We start from the raw sequence: 26,906 nt of genomic DNA, 5'->3' as shown, positions 1-26,906 counted from the left end.
ATACAAAGGTAATGAACACTAGTCATTACGTTGAGAGGCAAAAGTGTTGAAAACGTAGAAAATCTAAGACTTGATTCTTCCACCTAGATGCTTTCTTCCAGGTCGTGTAGAGAACGAAATTCGAGATGAACAGTGAAGACAGGGCATCATTGGGCCCATTCGCCATCTACTAATTATAATAATTTCTCGTCGCACATTTTGTATGTTTAGTCTGTTAATTTTCTTTGTCAGAGAAAAACAAAATATTCATCGCCACTCAAAGTAAACTAGGCTTTTGGTTTGAGGCGCAATCTAGCAATCTAGAAATCTAAAAGAAAAAAAAAACCACCAAAAAACCGCACGACACTGATTTGTGTCAAAAAGTTCACCGCCAGTCTTGTCCATTAAATGTTGCTATTACATATACCTCTAGATAATTCCACACAGTTTTTTTTTTTTTTCGTCAAGGAATGAACGTTTAAAGAAATGCATTTCGTTTATCTCAGTCTCCTTTTTTTTTTTTCTTCCAGCTCCATATTCTGAGGGATAGGGATCTCTCGTTACGGATCCAATTACATCGTTCCATATGGCTGCTGGCACTGTTTATCCGCACCACCAGCCGAAATTAATTGTGCGGTGAGAGTCAAGCCGTTTTTGGCTTTGTTTTGTTTGCCAGCAAGCATTGGCGGTCTGTCCGACTCCTTCTCATTGCGTCAAGCTTCTTTTAAGAGCAAGGAGACACAATAAGACATAAAAGAAATTTTCATGTAAGGTTAGTTTGCAGCCGATGCCGTGAGTGGCTTACTTGTATTGTATTACGATCTGACAACGCGCAATCACATGATCACATGGTATTTGTTATGTCACAAAGCATTTGTCTCCGTATGCTTCGGAAAGATACACCGCATCACGAATTAGAAATCAATATTTGAGTCATCATCTTGACAGTGTGTGCTTTTATCATTAATGTTATCTCTTACTTTACTGATGCTTTTTTTTTTTTGCTCCTTTTCAGAGTTCTAAAGCCTGTCTGCATTTATCGAGTCATGCTGTCATTGCGTATTCTTAAATCACATACATAATGTAATGAACATTTGTATACACAGACACTCACACACACACACACACACACACATACATGTATATCTATTTTCAGTGCTCTATATCAACTTTCTTATCTGGTGGCCAATTTCGGCCACTAAAATCTTTCGATCTGAAATTTTGGTGGCCCGAAATAATAGCAAGTGTATAAGAATCCATTTTCAATCTCATTTGCCAAATCGGGCACAAAAAGAAGAAGATAAATTTGGTGGCCCAATAACGACTTTAAAGTGGTCCCGGGCAACCGGACCACCGCTATTGTCGAGCCCAGTCTATTGCTATATTATACTTATCTAAGAATATATAAGCAAATAAAAATTCGCTGCAATGACATTATTGACTCAAGATGGAAAACAAATCTTACCTTTTTTTTTTGTATCGCTATCAAGAAATTTCGGAGAAATGAAAGAGGTGAAGTCTTCCAAGAAAAGTCAGGTGAAGCTGCAAATACAGTATTATGTTGAAGATGTACGAAAGAAAAAAAAAAAAATGAGTGCTCCGAAATTGGGAGAGGAAAGAGAGAGAGAGACGAATGGAAAAAGACAGAATGTAGGACAAATTTCACCAGAAGCATTCTGTCTGTCTATTTTCGTAATCCTTGATTACATGAGTTTATTTGCGTGTCACTAGCTTTGCGTCTGGGTGCGCTGCGTACCAAAAAACAAAGAAACAAACATACAAACATACAAACAAACAAACAAACGGCTTCATCGAAAGATTATACAATCATAAGCCGATTTGGGTGCAGGTTTAATAAAATGTACAACACTTTGTTGTATACAGTGCTTAAATCCAGGAATGATAAACATGTGAGATCCGAAAGGGCTCGTGTTTGATACTTGGTTTTTATATGAATTCCTGTTTCTTTTTATACAAATCTTGTTTACCTTTTCTTTATGTTGTTGAATTGATGATTACCAAAAGCCCTCAAATGACGGAAAGCCTTTAGACGCATGATTTAACTTCTGATAACAAGCGCGAATACATACTCCCATACAATGGTATCATACCTGTTAACAATATCAATCAAATTCATGAAATTCTTCCGCCGAGATACTTTCATTGCAAACAATATCTAGTTATGTTGTCTGCCCAAGAGAAATCGGTTCCTACCATGTTCCCACCATGTGAAGAAGATTTGAAGAAGAAGAAGAAGAAGAAGAAGAAGAAGATCCGCTGGCATAGTAAGGAGCACAAAAATCTCCCGTTTATGAAAATATATTTCACCAACTTGTCAAAAGTGCAAGAATACTTACATGATTGCACCGCAGATGGTAAAAAAAAAAAAACAAAAAAAAAACACACACACACACACGTTCGGTCCATTAAAGAAGACAAACGGATAAGAGACCCCTCCCCCCCCCCCTCTCAAAACGCACACACACACACGGACAAAACAAAACACCACCACCAACAACAACATTAGTTCAGAAAGGCTTTTAATTTCATATTGTTATCCCACCTCGTAGTATGAAAATGGAAAGGGAAATAAAATTGACGACTGGTCCAGACACCGGTAATGTACCTGGGGATGAACATAAGCATTCCAGCTTTCGATTGATGTGAGGAGCGCACGAAGAGGAGCACGACCGCGCTCCTTGCCTTTTTTCTTTTCTCTGTGGAACAACTGACCAATCACGAATGTCCCAGAGCTCGCGGGAAAAAGGCAAACACGGAACGTCACCACTGGAAGAGGATGTCTTGGTACGGCGCCCAGATGTGTGCGAGAGGTAAAAAGCATGCGCGCTGACGTCACGACCATTGATCGACTCCATTGGCTATCCCAGAATGTGACGGCGCCTCGAAGTAACAGAAAGCGTGTGGGCGGAGTTTCCTGAATGAACGTTCGAAGTACAAGTCGGGGGAAAATCGCATGTATATTTCTGGCGCCGATATATTGGCTCTACTCAACGGGAATTCTCACACATTATAAATCTGAAGAGATCTGCACGCACACTGAAACGCGTCTCCAGTGATAACACAAAACAAGGTTAAGCTTTACCTACAGGCATCAGCAACCTGCTCGCCCCCGCCACTCTACCCTCGTCTTAAACTGAACTTAACTACCGGAACTGCTCCGCGTGCTGTCTTGCCTACCAGAGAGAAAAACGCCTGAAACAAGATCACCCACCACCATGAATTCACTGGGCCTAACTATCTTTGCTGTCGTCGCGGTCGTCTGTCTATCTACATCAGCAGCTTTACCTGCCGGCATTGACAGTGGACTTCTAAGGGTAAGTGCAAGAATTGTAAGAGGGCAAACTTTCATAATTCATTAAACATCATGCAATTTAGGAGGAAGAAAAAACAACTTAAAAAAAGAGAAATGTAGACTTCGAGGTGAAGAATTTTAATTTCTAATATTACAGGCGCTACCTCTCTCGACTGGAAATGAGAGAAGTAAAATGTCTTCTGTTAATGTTTTGTTTTGTTTTTTTGTTTCCACCTGTTCCTACTTCTGTCGTCTTGTATCGTTACCATGTACGTCGTAATCTTTTTCTCTCTGGGTTTTTTTTTTTTTTTTTTATCGCGAGTTATTCCGTCTATCATCATGATGTATGGCATCAGCTGAAGGTCCGAGAGGTCAGCAATTAATGAACGAAATGAGTTTAATGAATATCTAGGTCTGGATATAGCGTTCGATCAAGGAGCTTGAGTGCATCTAAATTATATAGCAATCTTTGGTACGGCACACATTAAATGAACTTGATGAATTCTTTTGAGAGTTCTTTTTTTTTTTTTTTATGTTCCCCCTCCCCCGCTGCGGCGTGATAGACACATCGCCATACACAGGCATTATCATCTTGTTGTTGTTGTTGCTTTTTTTTTGGGGGGGGGGGATCATGGGCATGGTCGCCATTTTCAGTGATGTATTTGATCATTCAGTCACGTATGTTCTCCTTTTTAGTGGGGGTACTAATGGTGTATTTTGTGTGATTTCATTCCGAAAGAAAAAAAATGACTTTAGGGAACTAAAACTGAACGAAATAAACGCAGAAAAAATGTCTAATATATGCTTACATGTGTGTGTGTGCCTGTGTGTCTGTGTGTAGCATTGATATATCAGGAGTGAAACTCATATCATACCGAACGAGAAAAAAAAAACTTACATATATATATATATATATATATATATATATGTATATATGATCATTGCAGGTATTACCAAATCAAGAATAAACAAAGCATGGTGACCTTATATAGGCGTATAAATCACAATGACGCAAAACCACAAGAAAAAAAAAAACCCTGAACTAACCAAAAACAAAACAAAATAAGAAGGAAGAAAAGATGGTAAAAGAAAAGAAAAGAAAAGCAGGGCCAAAAATTGAGTTTGACATTCAGGAGTATTTACGCGTCGAGGGGCTAGCTGCTATACAAAATGGCATTAAGCCGAGGCGAAAATCTCCCATAGTAGAATACCTCTTGAGTCGAGTTGACAATAGAAAGTATACAATACTCGCCCACATAATGACGTTTGGGGTATTTCATGTTCATGAAAATGAACCGCCATACTTCTTGTCTTCTCCTCATCACCATAATTCTTAACTATTTTTTCTACTCTTTTAGCACTTTCAACTCAAATTCAGCATAACTCTGAATAACGGTAGCTACAATGAGTTTTAAAAAGTTTTTTTAAACTTAAAAAATACAAAGAAATTAAATCGTTGCCCCGAAATAACATCTCTATGTATTTCATTTTCAGAATTTGAACAGGACTTACAGTTGAAAAAAAATATAACTATCAGCGAATGTAGTATTTACATATCTGTCATGTCTGTGGCAAATATAATCTGTGGACTTTCGTCATATATACCTTGAGGACAGAGAGGTTTGAGGGGGTTGGGTACTGGGATTGGCTGCCCCTTCCTAATGTTTTGAATTTAGTGTTACCATAGTAACGAGAGTGCATTTTAGTGGTCGTCTTTCGCTTCTCAGTTCCGTCCTCCTGGGAATGCATGCATGTGCCTGGAATTCAAGATGGAATATGCCCCCAATCACGAATGCGTAACTGCGGCGCTGATGGATTAGGCAAACACTAAAATGACAAGTGCACTATTCGCTCCTCTTTTTTTTTACGGGATTGGATGTTTGGGAGGGGGATATAGTGGGGGTGTTGCTGGTTTTAATGTCTCCAAGTGCACGTTTCGATCGCTTATCGGTGATAGCGTGTTTCCACTATCAGTGAGGGCATCCCCGTGTCCGGCAGACGACAGGACTGGTGCCACTTCCCCATTGTATTTTAACAATTAAAAGTGAGTGACTGAGTAAGTGATGGAGAGGAGAGAGAAGAAGGGGGGGGGGGGGGGAGAGAGAAAGCTCGAAAGTGCACTGTATCGAGATCGTGAGTTATAAACAGCAAATGGAATCTCCTAATCCATTACACGTCCCGTGCGGTCGCTCGGACCCTTGAGGTAGTTTAAATGCAGTCTTTGTTCATAATGAAATAATGCCCCAAATCAACGGTAGATATGAACCGTAGAGGTTTCATTTCTTAATGGTTGAATGTCGTCTTGGACATGACTATGGCTCTGATATGAATAATGAAACGGGATGACGTTTTGAAAAATAAAAGTGCCTGAAAAGCCAAGATTGGTCACGAATTTATGTGAACAGCTTCTTGATATCGTGATATGTAATTGATTAACAGTTTTAACCTGAAATGATGTCTACCTCTTGATAGGAAACTGAGCTTGAAAAATGAAATACTAGAACTGCGCTGAACAGAAGCTATGGTGTCCTCAAAAGTGAAAACAAAAGAAACATAAGAAACATCAGGACTAACTGACGAAAGCTTAGAAGTTATCGAAGTCCCCGTCTGCCTGTGGAGAATAAAGGAGGATGTTTACAGAGGAAGGTTCTGAGTAATCACATTTCCTTCAAGAGTGACTTTCGTTGGAAAACTCAGCAGCAGGTTAAAAAATATATATATATATAATATCATTGAAATGTTTCATTGCCGAAAGCTTCTTTGTAAATGCTTTTTACACCATTTTGTGTTCACCGACATGATACCTTTAAATGGATTGTGTTGTCATTTCAAATCACTTGAGTCATTTGTTTGAGTCGAGAAAGATATTTTAGGGAGACACAAAAATGGAAACTGCAAAAACTGACAACGGCTGGTTTGGTTCATGAGTACCTAATACTGTGAGATCTGGTTGCAATGAAATCAAGTGACTATACTTCTAAAGACAGCTCAGGGCACAAGTGCGTATTTCTTTTTTTAAGATTTTGTTTTGATGAAGTGTAACTTTGTTCTTGATGGTAGGGACATCATTATCAGCAGCAAAATGCAATCTGTGTGTCTCGAAGAGAGGGTAAAAGAAACTGGCCGGTAAAATGCAATCAGAAAATCGCGCAGTTTCTTGTTTTTCTCCTCTTTTTCTCTAAGGAACAACAGATGAGTAACGAGATTTCTAAAGGTGTAAATATATTTTGATGCCATCTCAGTTGGACTGGAAGAGGAAATGCAATACCACTGCTGCCAAGGTGACCTAAACGATACCGGGAGGAAAATCTATAGCTTTTCTTTGTACAGGCTCATGACGATAACACCTTCAAATATTGTTTGCTGTCAAGGGATATAATTACAGCCCTTTCTGTTGAGATTCGTGCATCCTCAAGGAAGGTAATACTCGCGGTGTCTGCATCGCGTCAAAAGCCTAAGAGAGCGTGAAAGACTATCCTTGACTTTGAACAGTTGAAAAAAAAGTAAAGATAACGATTCCAAAGAGTTAACGCGAGAAAATGGAGAGAGAAAGCAAGAGGGAAAGGAAAAAAAGAAATGGTGAAAAGGAGAGTGGGGGTGGGGAAACGTTCCTCAGGGATGTGGTGTATCAAGACTTCATATAATCTCATTATTCAATTTGGAAAATATGATCTTTAGAGATTCCGAGCAACGAAAGCATTTCGCTGAGAGTGATATCTGGCAATGTGTGTTCTGTTCACACGTCAAAACCAAACAACGCAACAACAACAACAGCGATAACAACTGCAACAACACACACACATTTCGTTTTTGTTTTGTTTAATTTTGTTTTGTTTTGTTTTGTTCACACTTGCAATTACACTGTCTATAAACTGCACTAATCGCCACCAGAACTGCTACCTGTGAATTGCATTGCAGGTTTTTTATCCCCACAGTTTAATGCTATTTACTTCTTTGTATGTTTATCTGGGGTGGGGTGTGAGAGGTCATAAATAGATACAGGTTCAATGATGAACATCATGGCATGTAATTCCTAATCACAATGCAGACACCTGAAAGCTCAAAGCTTTAATAGTCATATAAGGCAATTTATTATTTTTATGTAGAATAGCATAGGTGACGAAAATGAAACAAGGGTCGATATAGGGAGAAGAGCAATATTCAATTTTTGCGATCCAATCTGCCGTGACTTTTGAGCTTGCGTGGGTAGACACACGCGCGCACACACTCGCACACGCACACACATGCACTCGCACGCACACACATGATACACTGTCGGGTTCACGAAAGATTTTACCACCTTTCCAACGAATTTGGCGCCGGTGGGAGGGTCTTCGTAAGAGAGGCATATCCTCCGCCACACCTCGCCGTGAGCTCCATCTCCACGGCTCGTTGACTCTACATTGCCCTTACTATGAGCGACACCTTTTCTGTCTCTTCATCCGACTGGTATCTTCCTTAAGTGACAGCTTAAGGGATAGTTTCGCTTCTGACAAGCCTTTACCATTTTTTTTTTTTTTTTTTTACACACGATTTTGGCGGAAGATGGAAGTGGGCGTTAAATGCGTGCAGCGTAACAAATGATATTGAAATGGTAATTGTTTATTCTAATCAAACAGCTTCTTTCAACAGCAGTGAGTGTGCGGCATGTCTTTTGAGTAGTCAGGGCACTTTTGATTAACCTGTCTGTGGGACACTGTTAATTTTCTAAGAGTACCGTTTACAGAAATGATTGTTGTATTATTTTCATTGCGTCATGTATAACTTGTCAATGAAAGCTAAAATGATACTTGTGATATAGTCTTCCATGAAAACCTTCGCAGGTGATGGTCTCCCTACACATTAATCACGCGCACGCCCCCGCACGCGCACACACACACGCACACACACGCACACACACATAATCAAAGCAGGCAAAATACGTGCACTTAGGTTTCTCGCAATTAAAAAGAATCTCTCCTGATCATTTCGAAAGAGAAATTGATCATTCTAGCTGCCTTTCTTGATAACCTCTTCATTTGCATTGTCACTGAATTTGTCAAATTGCATTCCAATCATTTTTTTTTTTCTACAAGACTATTACATCATATCACTACAAGCTTTAATAGTCAGTGAAAACCCCTTTATGGCAACAACTTACCCTTTTTCCGGATCTGGTGAACATTGTAATACCCGAAACTAAAATGAGTGCTCCTTCTGAATTTATGCACGACAGAGAGAGCTGTAAAGGTGATGATATACTCATTATTACCCTAATCGCCTTCTTCTGACTTACAGAGAAGACTCATCCGCGGATTAAGTACGTCAACTCGCAAATATTTCTATTTGCGTGCAGCAATGAAAAGGGCAAGCAAAAAAGATAGACCAACAGCAATTTCCTTTCGGGTGAATTAGTCCAGATGTAGATGATTATGCATGTATATATTTTTTTTCTGCCGGTAAATCCCAAGAATTACACATATGTGGGATTAAATGAATACCAAAGTGGGTGGCCGAAGGAGGGGGGGGGGGAGGGGGGGGGGGTGGTGGCGCTGTTTGTTATGGATATATTAATTTTGTGTAAATCTTCGCTCGGAGGTGAACATGCAAGACTACTTTAGTGTCAATCCTTACCTACCGCATCTCCTTCTCACGCCTTCATTAGAGTTCTCTCATTTTCAACCAACACTTGCACATGTATACTCATTACTGGGACCTGTTTTGGGGGAGCGATAAACATGATAAGACAGAGGTCAGTTATTCCAGGTTTAAAATATTTCCGGATCTTCAAATTCTAAATATACCAATGAACGAGGTAATCGTGTAGAATACGACCTGATTGGGCTCTGCCTACAGTACTTTTTTTGTTGTTCACAAAATCTACTACATTAAAGCAATTACAACATTTGAACCGCTTTTCGTTTTCATCATGTCTGCAGTGGTAAATCACACGATGGCACCTTTTCTTCAATACCCATATGCATTATCTTTGGTATAGATAGTATATTTCGACTTTTCATCAATGTATCGTGCTCTCAAACTTGCTTTTTTGTTTCCCTTCCTTTCAAAGACATCGTGGGGCCCATAAACCATATAATGTATCCCTTTGTAGCCAGTAGGATAATCCTCGTGGCGTCATAATTTATGAATTCATAACGATTTTCGCGAGGTGGAGAAACATGTTCGTAAGAAAGATTGATTAAGTATTGAAATATTCATTAGTAGATTATTTCAGGGCACGCATTGCCTGACATATTTTACGTATGTGTGTGTGTGTGTGTGTGTGTGTGTAGCTGGTGGTTTCTTGCACTTATATATTTGTAGAAGCCTGATTGACTTGACATGCCCCCCTCAGCGCGGGGTCGCCATTGTGCTCAATTACCTTAATCCACTCCCACTTCCGTGATCGCCTACATCAAATACTATGCCGCCCCTTTATACTGTCTCCTCAAATGGACGAAATTAATTACAGATCATCTGGGGAAAGGTAACGGGGAGCATGTTCGCTGAATATCTGACAGGCAGCACTAGGCAGCTTAAACGAACGCGGCTGAAAATACGAATCTTATGTACGGTCCTGTCTTTCTCACAGAATGTCCCACTTCCATCAACACGCAAGACAAAAATTTAAACCCTGGGAGTGTATGCCGGTAGAATCTCCGCACCGCCGTCGAGATAACATGTACAGGAAGTTGCAAAAGCATCACTATTCCATTTACGTTCAACTCCCCCTCTAAATTTTATCTTATTGCCGTAAATGTAATCCATCTGATGTTTACTGTCTTGATGTGCCTAAATCTGATCAAGTTTAACCCGGGAAGAGATGGAAAGGAACGTATACTTATGTATGATCAATAACGCAAGAAGACTTTCGCTTTCGAGTATCGGTTTCGGGTTTCCGCATTTTACCATTACAAGTTCAACCGAAATTCTCTTCCGTGAAATCTAATCCCGATGAAAGTGGACAAATGCAAGTGCATGATGAAAGCTGACAAGTTTCAGATCTTCATTCCGATGTTTTAATGCCTTATCTAAAGTGATGATTCTTTCGCTGAAGGGCAGCTTGTCGGACCTGCCTATGTTGTTTTCCCATTTCTATGGGAAACCGCCGAAGCTTGGGTCTTGAAATCAAATGTGTTTCACCAGGTGATAAGGATTCAGGTAGATGAGGATTGCTTCAGAAGCTATGGCAGCAAGAGCCCTGCATCAACAGCCATCTTAGATTCTGTTCATCAGAAAGAAAAAGCAATTTTCATTTGATGCGTATACTACTTAGATGTCTATATTTATTCCAATACCACTCAAGCTGAAGTCAAGGCGCACTTCTCTCTGATTGACAGACGTTGTAAATTTTTCTGCACTTTTCCCGCTCGAAGACTTCATTGTGGCCCGAGGACCCTCGTTCGTCGAATGATTTCTGTCAAAAAATTGAAAATATTGAATTCTTGGCTCGAAATAACCGGTTTTTGAATGGATTTTGATGAAGCTTTGGATGCTTTGTCGCTGGACGGTACATCCAAGGTGACTGAAAAAATAGAGTAATTTGCCGGGAAAGGTTAAACGAAAGAGTGCGTGAGGTCGGGGGGTTGAGCTGACTACCGGTAATTTCGTTCGCTCATCGCCAGTGCGCCATGAAACCTTAAGGATGTAGACCGGGAATTTGGTCAATCAAACAGCGATTTTCTTTTTGGTACACATATTTTTAGAGTTTTATCTATGTAAATTGCGAAGGTATTCCTTGTCGTGATATTTGAAGCCTTAAGCAGGTAAAAGAAGTGAGAGAGAGAGAGAGAGAGAGAGAGAGAGAGATGAATACAAAACAAGGACACAGAGCTATTCTGGGAGCCATCTGCTGTACCTGATGAACATACGCACTGGGTACATATGCGTGGTGTAACTGTTGTGTATAAGTTGTATTGATGAGGTCAATGTCGAAATGAATCCTACCACCCCACCCCACCCCTTTCCTCACATACAAGAACAAACTTTGTGCAGTGCAAAATCAATTGATTTTGAATATACCAAAACAGAACAGCTATCGCACTTTAAAGTGCATATCGCCAGAACCTTAAATCTGCTGTTTTTCTGGTACGCTCGGTCAAAGAATCTAAGGTGCGTGTCTTCAGCACACAGTAAAGCATTTTATTTTGATCAAACTTGAATAATATATGTATTTCTTTAGCCGGGTATCCGCCGATTATTCCCATTGTGTGCTAGTATTTAGGAAACAGAAGCAACAAAAGAAACCATTAACGGTCTTCAATGAGCATGGATGACAAATAACCACCATTTCCTCTCTCTCTTCTTATATCTCTGTGTGTCTTGAAAAACTGATAATAATATTTCTTTCAGCCGCCAGTGCTATTTTGTCTGTTGCAACCAATGTCAATTTCAATTGACATAATCTTTTTTCAACCCAAGCGATGCATTTACTATACGGACGTTCAACCAATGTTTTTCAGAAATGCTTTCGTTTTTTGGCCTCAGAAGCTTGAATACGCTAGATATATCCATCTTCCAAGCACCTTGGTCCTTCCAATACCATTATATACTGCCACAACACCTTCAAGCGATGCCATGTATGTAACATCATTATATCGCTAGCGTCCAGTGACTCGGTCGTAAGTAATGAGCTCAAAAATTGAGATCGAAAATTGTGAGTGTTCGCGAGGTGAACGCGGTCATCTGTATTCTCCTTATACGTGGTGTACGCGCATCCCCAATAATTGAAAAGAAACCGCACCAGGGACAACTCTTTGCCAGATATATATTCCTTAAAGGAATCAGAAAGTGATTAACTCTGGGACTCCCTGCCTCGCCCACTCTTTAGATTGTGCGGGTGGAAAGAGAGATTGTGAGTAAGATAGATATAGAGGATGAGATACGTGAATAGAAAGAAATAGATAGAGGGATAGCGATAGTCGGACAGGTGGATAGATAAAGAGAAAGAGAGAGAGAGAGAAGGGTGGGGGGGGGGTGGAGAATGGAAGGTGTTTGATTAGCCAGCGGAGAACTCCCAGGCGGCAAATGTTATTTATGATGCATGGCGTGTTTTCAGGGCGCATTGTTTTCGGAGTCCATAGCAGACTAACTAGCTGGGTGCAAAAACAAATTCACCTGCCCCGCAGTATCAGCATATGAAGAGTTTGGTCGCAGAAGGAGTTAACTCCATTCTTGTCAAGTTAAAACATTTGCTATTAAAGCTGCTAATAAAAGGGCGAACATTCTCAAAAAAAAAGTGGGATATTTTTGATAATATAGCTTCAAGAATATTCCTTGCTATTTAACAAGTGAGGTATAGCTTGAGAGGTTTTATTTTGTTTTGTCTGATGATGGACTTACTTTAAGATGTATAATAGTGGTCCTTAGACCATTAAGCTATCAAATCCTACATACATATTAATTTTACAATAATAATGATATTGCACAAAGGGGAAAAAAGCAGCTTCCATGTAGTAATACCATCGAGGTTAAAGGCAACTTTGTGAAATGAAGACGTAATTTTATCTTGGTTGCCAGAGAATGATAGATATTGACATGATTGAAGAAATTGCTGTGATAAAGGTAAGGCAGTCTAAAAGTATAACTTCTAAGCACTTAAGCTTTTGATATAAATGCCTATGGGTTATAGGTAATCCTTCTCTCTAACTGTCACTGTGTCTGTCTGGCCGTCTGTCCGTCTGTCAGTCTGTTTTTCTGTCTCTCCATCTCTCTTTTACACCGGCTTTCCAAGAATGGGCAAAAAGGAATGCCTTGGAGTTTAAAATCACTTCTTTTTTTTTAATTCTTCCAGAGAGAATATCAATGATGAAAAACAAAAATTCAGATCATACATGATATTAATAAACATCACCTCTGTAGCTAAGACTTCGTCAGACATTTCTTTATCTTTAGGAGTTCAATGAAAAAAACAAAAATAACACACACCCGTGGATATCAAACTTTGCAAAGGCATAGCATAGGAAGCATGCAAAGAAATCTGTTCAGTAAGACATCTGTTGGTTGGTCAACTCCTTGATTTCATACACCTGGAAATATTTTAAAACATTAACGTCATCTGGTGGGAGGCTGGATACTTTCCAGTTATGAATGCGTTTCTGAACAGACTGTTTTTTTAATGGGATATTTTTTCTGGGGTGATCAATTTCTGTTTTAATATAGCGGCCCTTTTCCAAACTCTTCTCAGCGTTAAAATACAGCTGTGATATACTTTTTCTATATTTGTACATATTAGTGCTCACGATTCTATGTGGTTTGTGTCTAGAAAGTGTACTATTTGTGTGTGAGAGAGAGCACCTTAGCTGAGATGGACGCTCTTATCCTTTAGCTGTGGATGATGAGACTAATATTAAATGCAAAAGGGCGGGGCACACACCAGGAAAAGAGGGGCAAGTGTCACCACATACGACGTTTCGACAGGAAATTAATGTTGGATCACGTGGAGTAAGTCTACTCGTCGCCGTGTATAGGTAGTTATGGTACAACTATATTGTGTTTTGCGGTATTAGCAGGGAGGTTGACTTTCACCTTCTTGCGGTATTAGGAGAGACTTGATAGTAGGTACATGCATAGCGCCAATGTGCGTGTGCCCGTGTGTGATCTTTGGTTAGAGGATGTTTTTTGTCGGAAAGGTGTCTAGACTTTGTCGTGGTAATATAGAGGGCATAATTATCAAAAAGAATGTGACGATCAAACGAAACTAGGTTAAGTGAAGGATGGGCACAGTAGTTTGGTTCTGGACGGTGTGGCCTACTTAAATTGCCCGTTGTAGAAGCTCTCAGTAATCACTGTGATGTCATAATGTGATCCATCACTGTGAATCATTATGGGAGCAACTCTAATTGATACGAGCGAAGGACCTGTCGTATATTTTTGAATTGACCCACAATCTAATATAAAACGCCCCTCTTACACACACACACCTGACGACACCGTCAATCTTTATAAGCGACCTTGCCATAACATTTATGAAAGCTCTCTTGTTTGATCGAATGTGAGAACTCCCTCACATTGATAGGACGCAGCAATTCTATTAAAAAAAAAGAATCTGAGTAATAGTTATTGCGTATAGTCTGTAAGGGTGTTATACTGTAATGATTGTTGGCATGGTTAAAAGGACAGACCCAAGACAGTATAAGGGAGTCAAGGGTTTTGTAGAATGAGACACCTTATTGCAATGGGGGGGGGGGGGGGGAGGGGGGTGCCAACGATGTTCTCAGCAACATAAGCCTCTTTTACGAACGGAAATAGCATTACTCACGGAAGACAGAGTACGTACGGAGTGTGCATACAATAATGAATTAGGTTGAAAGATGATGATAATAATTGTGTGCTTTTATTGTTCGTAACGATAAAACAGGGATTTCAGCCTGCTGTTTCATGCAATTTCAATTACGGTAATGTAATGGATATCTATTTCTAGGTGATTGAAGCGTGGGACGGGGAGGGGAGTTGAGCAAGAGTCCCCCAAAACAAGCAATAATCAATTTCGTCATGTACCCAAATGATTCATTTGCTTGGGCCTTTTATCACCTTTACAGTTTTGGCAAGTTGCAGATCCACTTTCTTTCCACGACATGTGTACGAGCGCGCCAAATGAAATTCGAGAGATACCAAAACACCATGAAGGACAATTCAAATGATCGCCATCTGTTCGTGGCTGGTCAAGATTAAATTCCAGACTTGTCCTTAATGAGCCGTCAGCAGCTTTCCCAACCCACGAATCTCCGTCCAGGATGTATCAACCCTATTCACCAAAGTAAAAAGTCCCTCGCAATTAATTATTGACGAATTTTGCGAGGCATTACGTTTGGGAAATCAGTTCTAGATAATAACATCGCACGCTTGACTTGGACCAAATGATTGCTGATAGCAGCCTCTACAATATCGTTGTCAGACTCTGTGACCCGAAGAAGTAAAAAAAAAAAAATAAAAAGGAAAATAAACTTTGGTAACTCCAACGAGTTACTTCCACAGTTTGCTTCCACACTTCCACTTGAACAATATTCTCACTTTAGTAAGCACAGAAAAGGCAAAGAACAACAACGTTTAGGCAGTCGTCACAGAAAATTGATGAAAAGAAAATTTGAAGAACAAATCAGTTTTTGATAGTTTTAAACAGTTGACCAAGAAAATATCAGCATGATCAGCACAGCATGTAATTCTGACCGTAACTTTGTACGATGTCACTTTGAAATGTGAGTTTTTGTTTGTTTTTTAATCAGAGATCTTTTGTCCATTAAGCTGACAGGACACAACTGCGGGAAAACTTACTCCAGCCCTGTCCTCGGTAACTGAGGCGCTGCATATAGCTGGTGTCTATTTTGTCTTACAACTTTGTACAAATTCAGCCCACGTCTTTAATTCTCACTGATTTCATTCGCTGTTTTGATGCAAAGGTGGAAAAGTTATTTGACTGGAAGCTTACAGACAGGCCAAAATCTTTGGTAGCTCATCGCCTGAGCTTCTTCAATTCCGCATAATCATTGTCTGATAAATATGTGAAAATAACAACTCGACATTGCTCCATCAGAAATCATCCATTCTACTCTACCTGTTTATCTCTAAGCACTATTAAGACAAAAATCATTTATATTATCTCCATGTGATTGCCAAATACCCTCATGGGAGGGGAAAAAACTGTTTCTGAATATTGAAACACCTGAAAATTTTCATTTTATTCATCAACAGAACTGATTTGTAGAATTGAAAATCTGTTGATCTCTTCGTTTTGACTACAACTTTTTTTTTTTTTGCGTAAAAAGTGAAAAAAAAACCCTGTGATTTCTCTTTGCGCTTAGTATTACGTGGATATTCCTGAATGAAGAAAAATAAATCGCCACCCTCCCCACCTCCCCCCAAAAAAGAAAAATGTAAAGAAAATCGGTCAGAATTAAATGTTCATTCTTACGTCGCATGTCGAATGTCGATTAGATCAATAGGTAATTGTTATCATAAAATCCTTAAGTCATCGGGTAAGTGCATCCATTTGTATATGGAACACCTGACATGAGAAAGGGAAAGGCATCTTGTCAAAAAAAAAAACAAAAAAAAAAAACATTCATTTCAGGTAGCCAGTGAGATACAGAGAGAAAGGATGCCGTAGATAACTCACTGGAGCTGCACGCTTGCACCGAAAGGTGACGAATGCTGTCAAAGAACGAAATGCTTTTTGCTTTATAAGAAGACGGGGTGACATCCCAGTCGTGAAGAAGGTGTCTTTCGTAGGCACTTTTCTTACACTTTTTCATTCTCTCTCACTCTCCCTTCATCATGGGATGGGAACGGTAATTCGGAGGGCGAGGGACTTTTTCCCAGCCCGCGGTGCAACATGATGGAAGCGGCACTTCGCGAAAAATGCACGAACTTTGAGATGCCCAATTTCCATAAATGTCAGAAGTGACACAATCGTGATAAATCAATGCTTAATTTCTCGCAATGGATCCCAAAAATTCGGGACACAAGAGGGGAATATGAAGATGGTTTACAGCGCTTGAGATAAAATGATGAACCGTACCTTTCCACTTCTACCAAGTATCAGCGCATTCCTACCTGCCAAACGACACATCTAACTCAGGACACTTAGGAAATACAAAATAACAGGAAATGACTGGTACATGTATTAGAATTGATGATCATACATAAGATGCGTAGATTTTTTATCCCACTATATTTTGCGATGCTTATATTCACTACTGGGTTCAAAAGCGCGCAATGACGCCATTTGAGAAGAAATGTTTTAAGGATGCCTATTGATGTATCTTGTATGACCTCTTGGCTGCATGTTACCATGTGTATTTCATGTCCTCAACGCCTTAACGAGTAATGGTGTATTACTTTCAAATCACTGTCGTATTGGATATATTGAAGATACACAACCCCGTGTTACATGGCACATACATTATGATAATAAATTAATGTCACATCAGAAACTAAAGTACGCCCTAAGGAAGGCAAGTGACTTCGTCGTGCACGTTAAAGAGCAATGTGAGGTCTCATCTAATATGATGCTCTCTTGCTGCCACGCTAATGTGGGTAGATATGTGTGTCAATGTCTTATACCAAATCCCTCGGCAATTAGCTTAGCCAAGATTGGTTTCTTCATTGTTACAAGGAAAAGACTGCATCAACATTTCGTCGGGTTTCACAGTTAGTTGTGGGAATTTGTGTTGCCATTCCGGCATGCAGCATTAACTAATCCTTTGGAGATGTTTCGTAGGCCTCAGAATCATAAATTAAGAAGTGAACTGGTTCTTATACGCCTTAACACTAAGCGCGATGAATACTGCAGGGGGAGGTAGTCAAGTAAAGACTCGCACGACTAGTTAAAGTCCCTGGGACTTTCTTCTTTTTTTTTTTCCTTTGCGGGAGATTGATGGGGTGAGTCTGCTCAAGGGAACACGCAATCGTTTAATATGTCGTCATCATCAGGTTGGGGTTGACGAGTTCAGCAGTTCCGACCAAGAGACTGCCGTGAAAATTTCCTTGGAACAAGATACGGTATCTCCCTGCCCCTAGGGGGAAACTCATAAGTATTAAAACTAGTCCCCGACACATATCGTACGCATATCGTTACTAGCCTAACACAGCAAACATATTACCATCATTTGTTGCTGTTAAAAGAAGCCACATTACTTAAAGCGCAGGCTAAAAAACAGCAACAACAATTCCCCGAAATATTTGATACAAAATGTATGTACACGCTAGCGAATGTTAACAAACCGAATGTGAGATCTGTACGTAAAAAGTCATTTGCCTTTATTAGTATTGATAAGTGGTTTTCAGGTAATGGCTCATTACTGTTGAGCACTGACATTAGTTATTTATGAAGAAATTCTAATGTTCGTTCTTTCTTGTGGCGAGAGTAGGGACGGGTGAATAGATTTCGCCTCCTAAAATCTTATTATATCAGCTCTCATGACTTCTAATTTCTGGTTCACTTTTGCTTTGTCTGGAATAAAAGTACTATTTCGCCCGCAGACTTCTTCTTCGTGTCTTTACAGCCTATTTTTTGATGGAAGTGTGCTTCCTTCAGAAAATGATTTTTTTTCTTCTTCAAATTCACTTCTCTTCAAACAAACAATGTCAGACACAAACAAAACGATGCCCTGGAAATGCTTGTCAACCTCACTTCCAGAAAAAGCTGTCATGGCATGATATGAACCATTTGCGCAAAGATAAAAAGTCACATGTGCTACCATTCATATCCTCCTCGCCAGGAAATTTACCGCCACAACACGCCACTCTCCTGCGCACGATGTCATGCAGCATTAACCAAGCGCTCACTCACCACCTCCGCCTCCTACGTATATAACCCCTTTTGTCTTTTATCCGATGTTTGGCGATTCCCTGGCCCGTGATATATCAAACACCATCAGCCCTTTAGACATCAAACCATTACCCCCCGCCAATATAAGGATATTAAACCGGTGTTCCCTACGTGCGGCCCCTACAGGGCGTGGATGGCCACCTGTCCATCATAGGTTCGCCGCCCTCCCTCCGATGTGATGATTCCTTCCAAGGGTTAAGCATCCGTTAACGGTCGTATTGGATCCTCTCCGGGGGTACGTTTCGCGCGGCTTACGCAGAGGAGATGAAATATGATAGAAGTTGCCCGTGGGATGTTTGAGGAACGAAAATCCCCGATCCATTTTCGCCGCAATTCACTATCAATCAAGCAACGATGTTGCGTGAATCTCGTAAACAGTATCGACAGCTCTCTCCTTCTTTCATTCTTTCTTTTACTCGGTCCATCTATCAGTCTCTACATCTATCTATCTATCTATCTATCTATCTATCAATGTATCTATCCATCTTGCTTGAAAGTCGGCCGTCTTTCTGTCCGTTCATTGTTGGAGCAATGAAGTTATAAGTGTAAGAGTTTAAAAACATCCAGTGCTATCTCACTTACTGTGTCATTGCCCCATCCGTCATTACGTCTGGTATTTGAACACAAATTTACAGACGATTGGTCTCTTCATGCAAATCTTGTGACGAGCGGTTGAAATGTCCACTGTCACAAATTATGTGCACGCTTTTGCTGAGCTAATTCTAGCAGAATATCCACTACAGCGCATGTCGCTGCAATCTTTTTGGACTTAACGAGCTCTCTACGTCTAATCATACACCCGAGCGGTCGCAACTTGGATTGAGACGGCCGGCACAGTCTCTAGCTGTCCAGTCTTGTAACAATAACAACAACAACATCGTCTGGTCCGAAGCCCGCTGCTTCTACCCCCGGCCGGCCGCACTATCGGCAAGCCTTTGGCCACGATGGCGACAGCGCTCTAATGTGGGGTGTGATGCGACATTAATTTCCTGTCGGTACGTCAGACGTATGCTACGCCATCATTCCGCGTTTCTGCAAATGAATACCCCTCCCCGTCCCTTTTTAATCTTATCCTTTTTTTTTTTTGGTCACGTACTAGAATTATTTCAGATGTAGCTGCCAACGATCATAACTGATGAAGTGCTGAAATGAAAACCGAAGGAGAGTGAGCGAGCAAATAATTTATGGCTGTGAGGCGAAAATTGAACTAAATAACTAAGGAATATAATGTGATCAAAAACGTATAAAATTTAGCTTAAAAATGAATTTTTAGTCCAGCCTGATCATTTGCACAAGCATTATTTTCAATAGGAGAGAGAGAGAGAACACTGTGGATGTAACAGCGAAGCTATAGAGAAAAGTATACTTCGCATGAGTGAGAAGGGAATACAGTACATCAGTTTGTATGGTGACTACGTTCACATCTTACTAAGATGATAAGAAGTAGCTATGGACGCGTGAAATTACACACCAGCAAGGCTCGGCAGCGGCAGTGCCGTTGATGAGTGTGAACAAACTCGTCTGGAAGTGCTCTCACGATGCACAAGTGATTTCAGGCAGGTCGATTGCCCGTTTGCTTATACCAACTGGGAACACTTGAAAACGAATACGGAAGAATCGATTCCCTGCGACACGCGTTAGTGGTTTCTCGACACAGTGTACTTGTTTCCAATTGTCTCTATCGTTTATAGTTGCCCAACCACTGGGATGCTCGGAACTTCCTGGGCTGTTTATTCAAACACCATTACTACTTTTCATGTGACATTTAATAGTTTGATATGATGCAAGCACCTTTTGTTAACATTGCTGCCACATTCTTTATATCAAGATCGACGACAATGTTATCAGTCATTAACATAAGTACTTCCTCGTTCAATACATCTTCAAAAACTTCTTCGGTTTATGCAAAATTTTAAGATCTTGACTTTATTTTCGCTACCTCAGTCATATCAACTTCTTGATTTATCTCTTTGTACTACCGTGTATAACATGATCAATGTAAAAGCATCATCGGCAACAGTTTCTTCCAAATGAACATTAGTGTCGTTACATGAACATTATACCATCATCCCGGCGTAGATATTAGTGCTGCGGCTAATGAAGATGATAATGATCTAACCATTATTATTTCATCACTGGTGGGGACAAGAAACTCTTGTTTCCCCCGTTACAAGAGTTCGGATCGTATGGCGGAACAACACGCCTCAAGAAGTGGCTAACCCGGCACTAAACGATTTACCGTCGTACTAATGGCACAGCCGTCTCTGGCATTAGACGCAAGCAAGACGAGATGCGATGCACTTGTTCTCTTCCGTATACCACTATCGTGGATGCTCTTAACTGATTAAACAAGTACTTTGTGGAAATAGCGGAGCGCACTCGACCGCACGTGAGACGAGTATCTTCAGCGACAGTGAACACCGAATATGTTTACCAATGTTGCCACTAAAAGTCGTTTCACTTCTCATTACTAAATGAACGGCACTTCCATTTCCATGTTTATGGCGGACAAGGCCAACTATAAGACAATGGACCGTAATTGGAAGTGACCTTCTATGGGACAAAATCTTTAAGTGAAACAGTTGAAGTGAGAGCAACAGACAGTGAAAAGGGTTTTTAGTGAAATCAGATGTGTATCACGAAGTTTAGTACAGTTGCAGTGAAAATGGCTATGTCCCATGGTAATAAAGATTGCCAACTTGATCGGTTGGCTCCGATTCGACTTTTTGTTGGTCTTAAATCTTAAATCTTATGTAATAATCAGCTTTAATTGTTTTGTGCTTGAACAACACGTCATTTCTACTACCGGTAATTGCATGCTGGGAACAGACGTGAATATGCTATATATGATACGAGAGGGGATGTTTTCAGGCGAATCTTATCTTCACAATTTGATTTACACACTTAATTTCAATCTTTTTTTAGCCAGTAAAATGCCGTGTTAAAACAAGAAATTGTCATCATTATTAGTCTTTATTTTTGCCATTAAAATATTCTATTCCTGTTATGTCAAATTACGCTGAATTACACCGGTGATGATAAAGCTAACTGGATACACTATCGTCATCTTGCTTTAGAAAATGAAAGGGAATGAAATGAGTCAGTAGAATGTGGACGGCCGGAGTTCCAGGTACACATTGAGTACTCACTATTAGATGTGTCTTTGAAAAAGATCCTGGCGAACACGAAAAAGGGACATTTTTGGTTATCTAATAATGTAAATATAATTGATAGATCTGTTGTTGTAACACTGTATTCACGGCCTCTCTGAAAAACAGCCTTTACCTCTGTGATCAAGGGTATATTACCCCATGATTAAATAATATAAAACAAACAAACAAACAAACAAACAAACAAACAAACAAACACTATCGTAGATTCCTAAACTCCCAGACAAGACATCGCACACTACTGCTGGAGTCATTAGCTCACTGGAATCATGAGACTTTGTGGACCCCCTCAACTGCGAAAAATGTTGCGAGGAATTGTTCCTTCGACAGTAAATCAGACTTGATTACCAGGCATTAAAGCGATAATAATTATGTGCTTTTGTGTAGAATGTGCGAGGAGTTTCTTTCGATCTGACTTCATATTATGAGTTTGACGTTCGATTTGTTAATTCTTTAGTATTTGTATGTTTACGTATCTAGTTTTTGGGAAGCGCAGCTGCGTCGTATAAGAAAAAGTGTATTCACCAGTTCTCAGTTTTTGGGTGGTCCTTCCAATGTCATTGTCTGCTCCTTACCTTTGTGGAAGATACCATCAATTCAAGCACATCACATTTTCATTGAATTATATATCAATTGTATTTTCATTTCCCGAGGACACCTTATAATAAAGTCAAAACACGCATTGTCACTGACGGTTCGTACGAAGGGAAAAGAAAGTGGACAGAAAAGAGAAAACATTGATTCAGTCGTAACCTTGAGCGGTCGGATACAAGTTTTATGTTTGCTCTGTTCTCCGACATTTCAGAATCCTATACGTCGATGCAAATGTGTTTACTTCGCAAGTAGTGCAACAAAGTACGAAAACATTCACAATATACAATATACATGAATATATCACACTATACAATACACGAAATACACCAGTGAGAGAGGTTCAGAAGTGCACGTACCAATATTTTTGTCGTGCTAGTTTTTGTCGTCCTTGGTTTTCTCTCTTTTTCTTTCTCTCTATTTGGAATAATATTGTCAAATACGCTAAGAGCTAAGTAGCAATTCTTTATATCGGCTCATTTGTTATGTCGTTTCATTGGTCGTGGGACAAACTTTTCACATAACGCTCGCTTAATAACAACTGATACTCGTGATACTGACAGAAGGTTAATTGACTTTAAGGGGATGGTACAGTATTGGTGGAGCTGAGAATTGGGCTTTCAACTTTTTGCAAGATACCAAGAAAACACTTGTGAAATGGTACAGAGCATACCATTTTAAGAGGAATTCAAAGTTTATTCGATGAAAATCAGGTGTGGAATGACTGAAACACCCAAAAACAAAGTAAAACAAAGCGATCGTAATAAAGTGTGGGTCCCACACTTTACTGGAATCACTCTGTTTTGGATATCTCAGCCATTAAAAAAACAATTTTCATCAAATAAACATTGAATTTCTCATGGAATTACATGCTCTTTCATATTTCAGAAGAGGTTTCTCATCATCTCATCAAAAAATGTTAGAAACCTGAAATTTGGTCTCAACCAAAACTATACGATCCCTTTAATATGTTGTTCTTTTTCGCAGTTGAAAGAACTGAAATATGCAAGAATAATTGCATGATAGAATTATAGTTAAGACTCATGATCTTGATATACTCAAGACGAAGCTTGTAATGAACATTTAACATGTTTAAGTTCAGTTCGGTTCAAGTTTATTTCAGTTTTTCGACAATAACATACAGTAATATATATCTCACTTTCTTTAGTGACAGAAATCATGTAAACTAGATAACGTGGATTGAACAGAATAATAACAATAATGGAAACCTTATAGCAACAATACACTTAGTGAGTACTGAAGTAATCACAGTGAAGTATCAGTATGCATTATGCCCAAGAAGCATTGCAGGCATTGATTTTTTTTTTTTTTTTTTTTTTACATAAGATATTTGTAACTTTATCATTATTTGCGTTTTTGAATGTAGGTATGAAGATAGGGTTTTCATAGTTTTTAAGTACAAGAACCAAAATCAAGCGAAAGAAGTATGCTCAAGGGATGTTGTACGTATCGTTACATCAGAATTAAGCAGCATTGCTTGACAACAGCTTTGCAGAGAGGGTATTCGGTCGAGACGCTTCCTATTGGAGTGACTGATGACGAGAGACGCTGTGAAACAATAGATCAATCAGGGATCTAGAACTCCATGGATCAATCGAGTCAAAACTTTAGTACCGGGTTCAACCACTTCTCTCCCGCCAACCTGCAGGTGTGCTGACAGCAGCTAGGACGTGCGTAATGACTCGTATCTAGGTATCAACACGAGGAGACAAAGAAAGAAGTGCTCAAACAAGTCGAGTGATCTTGGAATGAAAAAGAAAATGATAACAACAATATCAACAGGTAGGAGTTGAAAGGCTCTAGAGGGCCACTCATCTTTGGTTTGTTCTTTGATTTGTTGGACGCACGCACGCACGCACGCACGCAGAGATCGGTTGGTAATTTTGCGAATTGGTTATCCTTCCCCGCCGGCTGTCATACTCTGCATGACACTCCCGCCCGCGTACACTTTCCAGACGCAATTAATCGAGCATCAAGCATGGGGGTGCTACATTATTCGGAAGGGGCAATTCCGGAGGGGATGCCGTAAAATGGTGCGATGAATGCACAGTTACTTTTTTTTTGTTTCCTTCCGTTTATGCCGTTTGGGCAGTCTGACGGCCGATCAGATATCAGCACATGAGTCCCTTTTCTGTGTTCGTCATTGGCTGAGTGTAGAAAGCCACCCTCCCCTTCCGCAGGATATAACTGGATTGTATATTTACCTCTCAGTCGAATCATTCAAAGGGAATTAATGACCAGTTGAAAGGTAGTCTGAGGAGGGGCAAAATTTTTAAAGCACATCAACGAAAAATTGATCAAAATCGGATAAAAATAAGGAGGTTATGGAATTGTGCAGTTAACTAATTTTTCACGACACAATTATTATTGAACGGTTACTATGAATATACAAATAGTGAAGTGATGCGCTGTCATCCCGTAACAGCTTGTCATATAGTTTGTACATAAAATTGTGACACTTTCAGCTTTTCATTAAAACGCAATTATGCTCCAGTTTCAAATCCATGATCCCTATCGGACTAATCAATATTTTAAAGTTATTTAACCAGGAATAATATTCTTTTTAAAATTATTTTTAAAAATATATTTTAAAATATTGAATTCTCGTCACTTTTCTGTGTATGATCAATAAAAAAATTGTGAGGTGATGACATCATCAGTTCACACATTTACATCATTCATCACATCATCTGTTCAAGAATTGATTGCAAAAATCAATGAATCTTTGATTTCATAACTTCCTTACTTGTCCGATTTTCACAAATATTTTGACTGCTGTTGTGCTTATCATACCCCCTTTAATATGTTTCATTTCAAAAGCGTTAGATAGTGAGATTTGACCCTATGAGAAGACTTAAGTCTGCTTACGTTTCCGAGTTCCCCTAGTATTAAAGCTAAAGCTGCTATAGGCCTGTCATTTCTTTAAGGATGGCAGCAATGATTAAGCAGGTTTTTGCTCCTGTTTGCTCCAAGTGTTGTTGTAAGAATATAAAAACGCAGAACAAACGCCTTGTTTCACCTTATTATCGAACAAAAAAAAAATCACATTACTCATACATGTATATCATTTCAGACAGACATTCGCTGAAGTACATAAATGGTTGTCAAAGGATCACAGTCTTTTTAGAGATTTCGAGAGAAGACAAGGTTACAAGGAGCGGAAAATGTTGTTTATTGTCTGAGACGATTTCTCATTATCGTGATCACATGCGATCGTTCTGGGCCTCTTCTGCTTTTTGGCGCAGCCGCTGCGCCGCGCAGAGGGGGAAAAAAGAAGAAAATTTTACGTCAAGCGTAAACCTGATTATGGAAGGCAATTGAGGAAATTATATGGAAAACTGGGAACGTAATTGGCTGATCTTCTAATTTCACGACACACTCTTCCCGTAACCTCTACGCATGATCCTCAAAGGCGGCGAGGTTAAAACCGCTATAATTCGCAGATAATTAGCTAGACCTCACTAGGAAGAGCTCTCGTATATCGAAGGGCGCGTAGCGGCCACAACAAACATCGCATCCTGCATGCAAAGTTTAACCACAGTCCACTCAGTATAAATCACTCTAGTTGGCCATCATGGTTTGATGCATTAAAGAGTTCAGCTTAAAACAAGACCCATCCAACCGGTAAAAGAGGGGAAAACGAACAAAACGATTAGGTCACATATGAGAATCGTGACCTTAATATCCATACCATTACGCTATACTGCGTCAACACACTTTATCTCATTTCATTGTCAAATAGACGTCAGTCAAGAAAACTGATTTCTGTTTCTTTAAAATCCTTCAGCTGCAAACACACGAAGATTCTTACTGAAACAAGCATATCTACCGACAGAAAATTGTCAGCAGATACTACAATGTCACAAAATTTTGGAATGGGATAAGGAAATAATAAAACAAGACTTAAAATACACTAAAACAGTCTAATGTGGTCCGAGCAGAACCAAAATGATCCATTTTATACAGTGTGGTATTCGAAAAAAAAAAACAATTTAAGACGAACCTTTGCACAGTGTAATCAATCTTTAACCATTGTTCTTTGCATAGGCAAACAGAACGATATTATCTCGATAATGCTGATCGTTAGCTTATATCTGCCCGTATATCGTATATTAGAAAATATAGAATATTACGCGTTACTATAGTGACCTAAACGTACTTCATTTCATATTGTTTGTGTGTGTGTGTGTGTGTGTGTGTGTGTGTGTGTGTGTGTAAAAACCAAGAGTAGGGTTTGTGATGCAGCACTGGGAATTGTTAAATACAAATACCCGTTAGAATACGATTATTTACCCTTTTCGCAGTGCTATTCTTATCTGTTCAAAGTTGACTAGTAAGTTTATTTATACATATTTTATTCTAGAACTATATTCACTCATGATGAGGAAAGTTTTTTTTTTTTTGTGTGTGTGATATAGACAAAGCAGGTAGGTTTTTTTGAAATGCAACTCTCTCTGTTTCGAATGTAAACATTCATCTTGAGAGCAGGGGGAGGGGGACAGAACAAGACAAATAAAGATACAGC

At 39.6% G+C, this 26,906-nt stretch overlaps 1 protein-coding gene across 1 annotated transcript in view; it reads left to right on the top strand.

Moving 5' to 3' along the window:
• The first annotated feature begins 3,007 nt into the window (after nt 1–3,007).
• LOC140238960 (uncharacterized) overlaps nt 3,008–26,906 on the top strand; it is a 50,683-nt gene continuing 26,784 nt past the window's right edge. The window contains exon 1 of the mRNA XM_072318855.1: nt 3,008–3,314. Coding sequence (XP_072174956.1) covers nt 3,216–3,314 — 99 coding nt within the window. The 5' untranslated portion in view covers nt 3,008–3,215. The remainder of the gene's footprint in view (nt 3,315–26,906) is intronic.

The sequence above is a fragment of the Diadema setosum genome, chromosome 15 (assembly GCF_964275005.1).
Source record: "Diadema setosum chromosome 15, eeDiaSeto1, whole genome shotgun sequence".
In the NCBI taxonomy this organism is placed as follows: domain Eukaryota; kingdom Metazoa; phylum Echinodermata; class Echinoidea; order Diadematoida; family Diadematidae; genus Diadema; species Diadema setosum.
The sequence above is the reverse complement of the archived record's forward strand: the minus strand, read 5'-3'. Positions and strand labels throughout refer to the sequence as shown.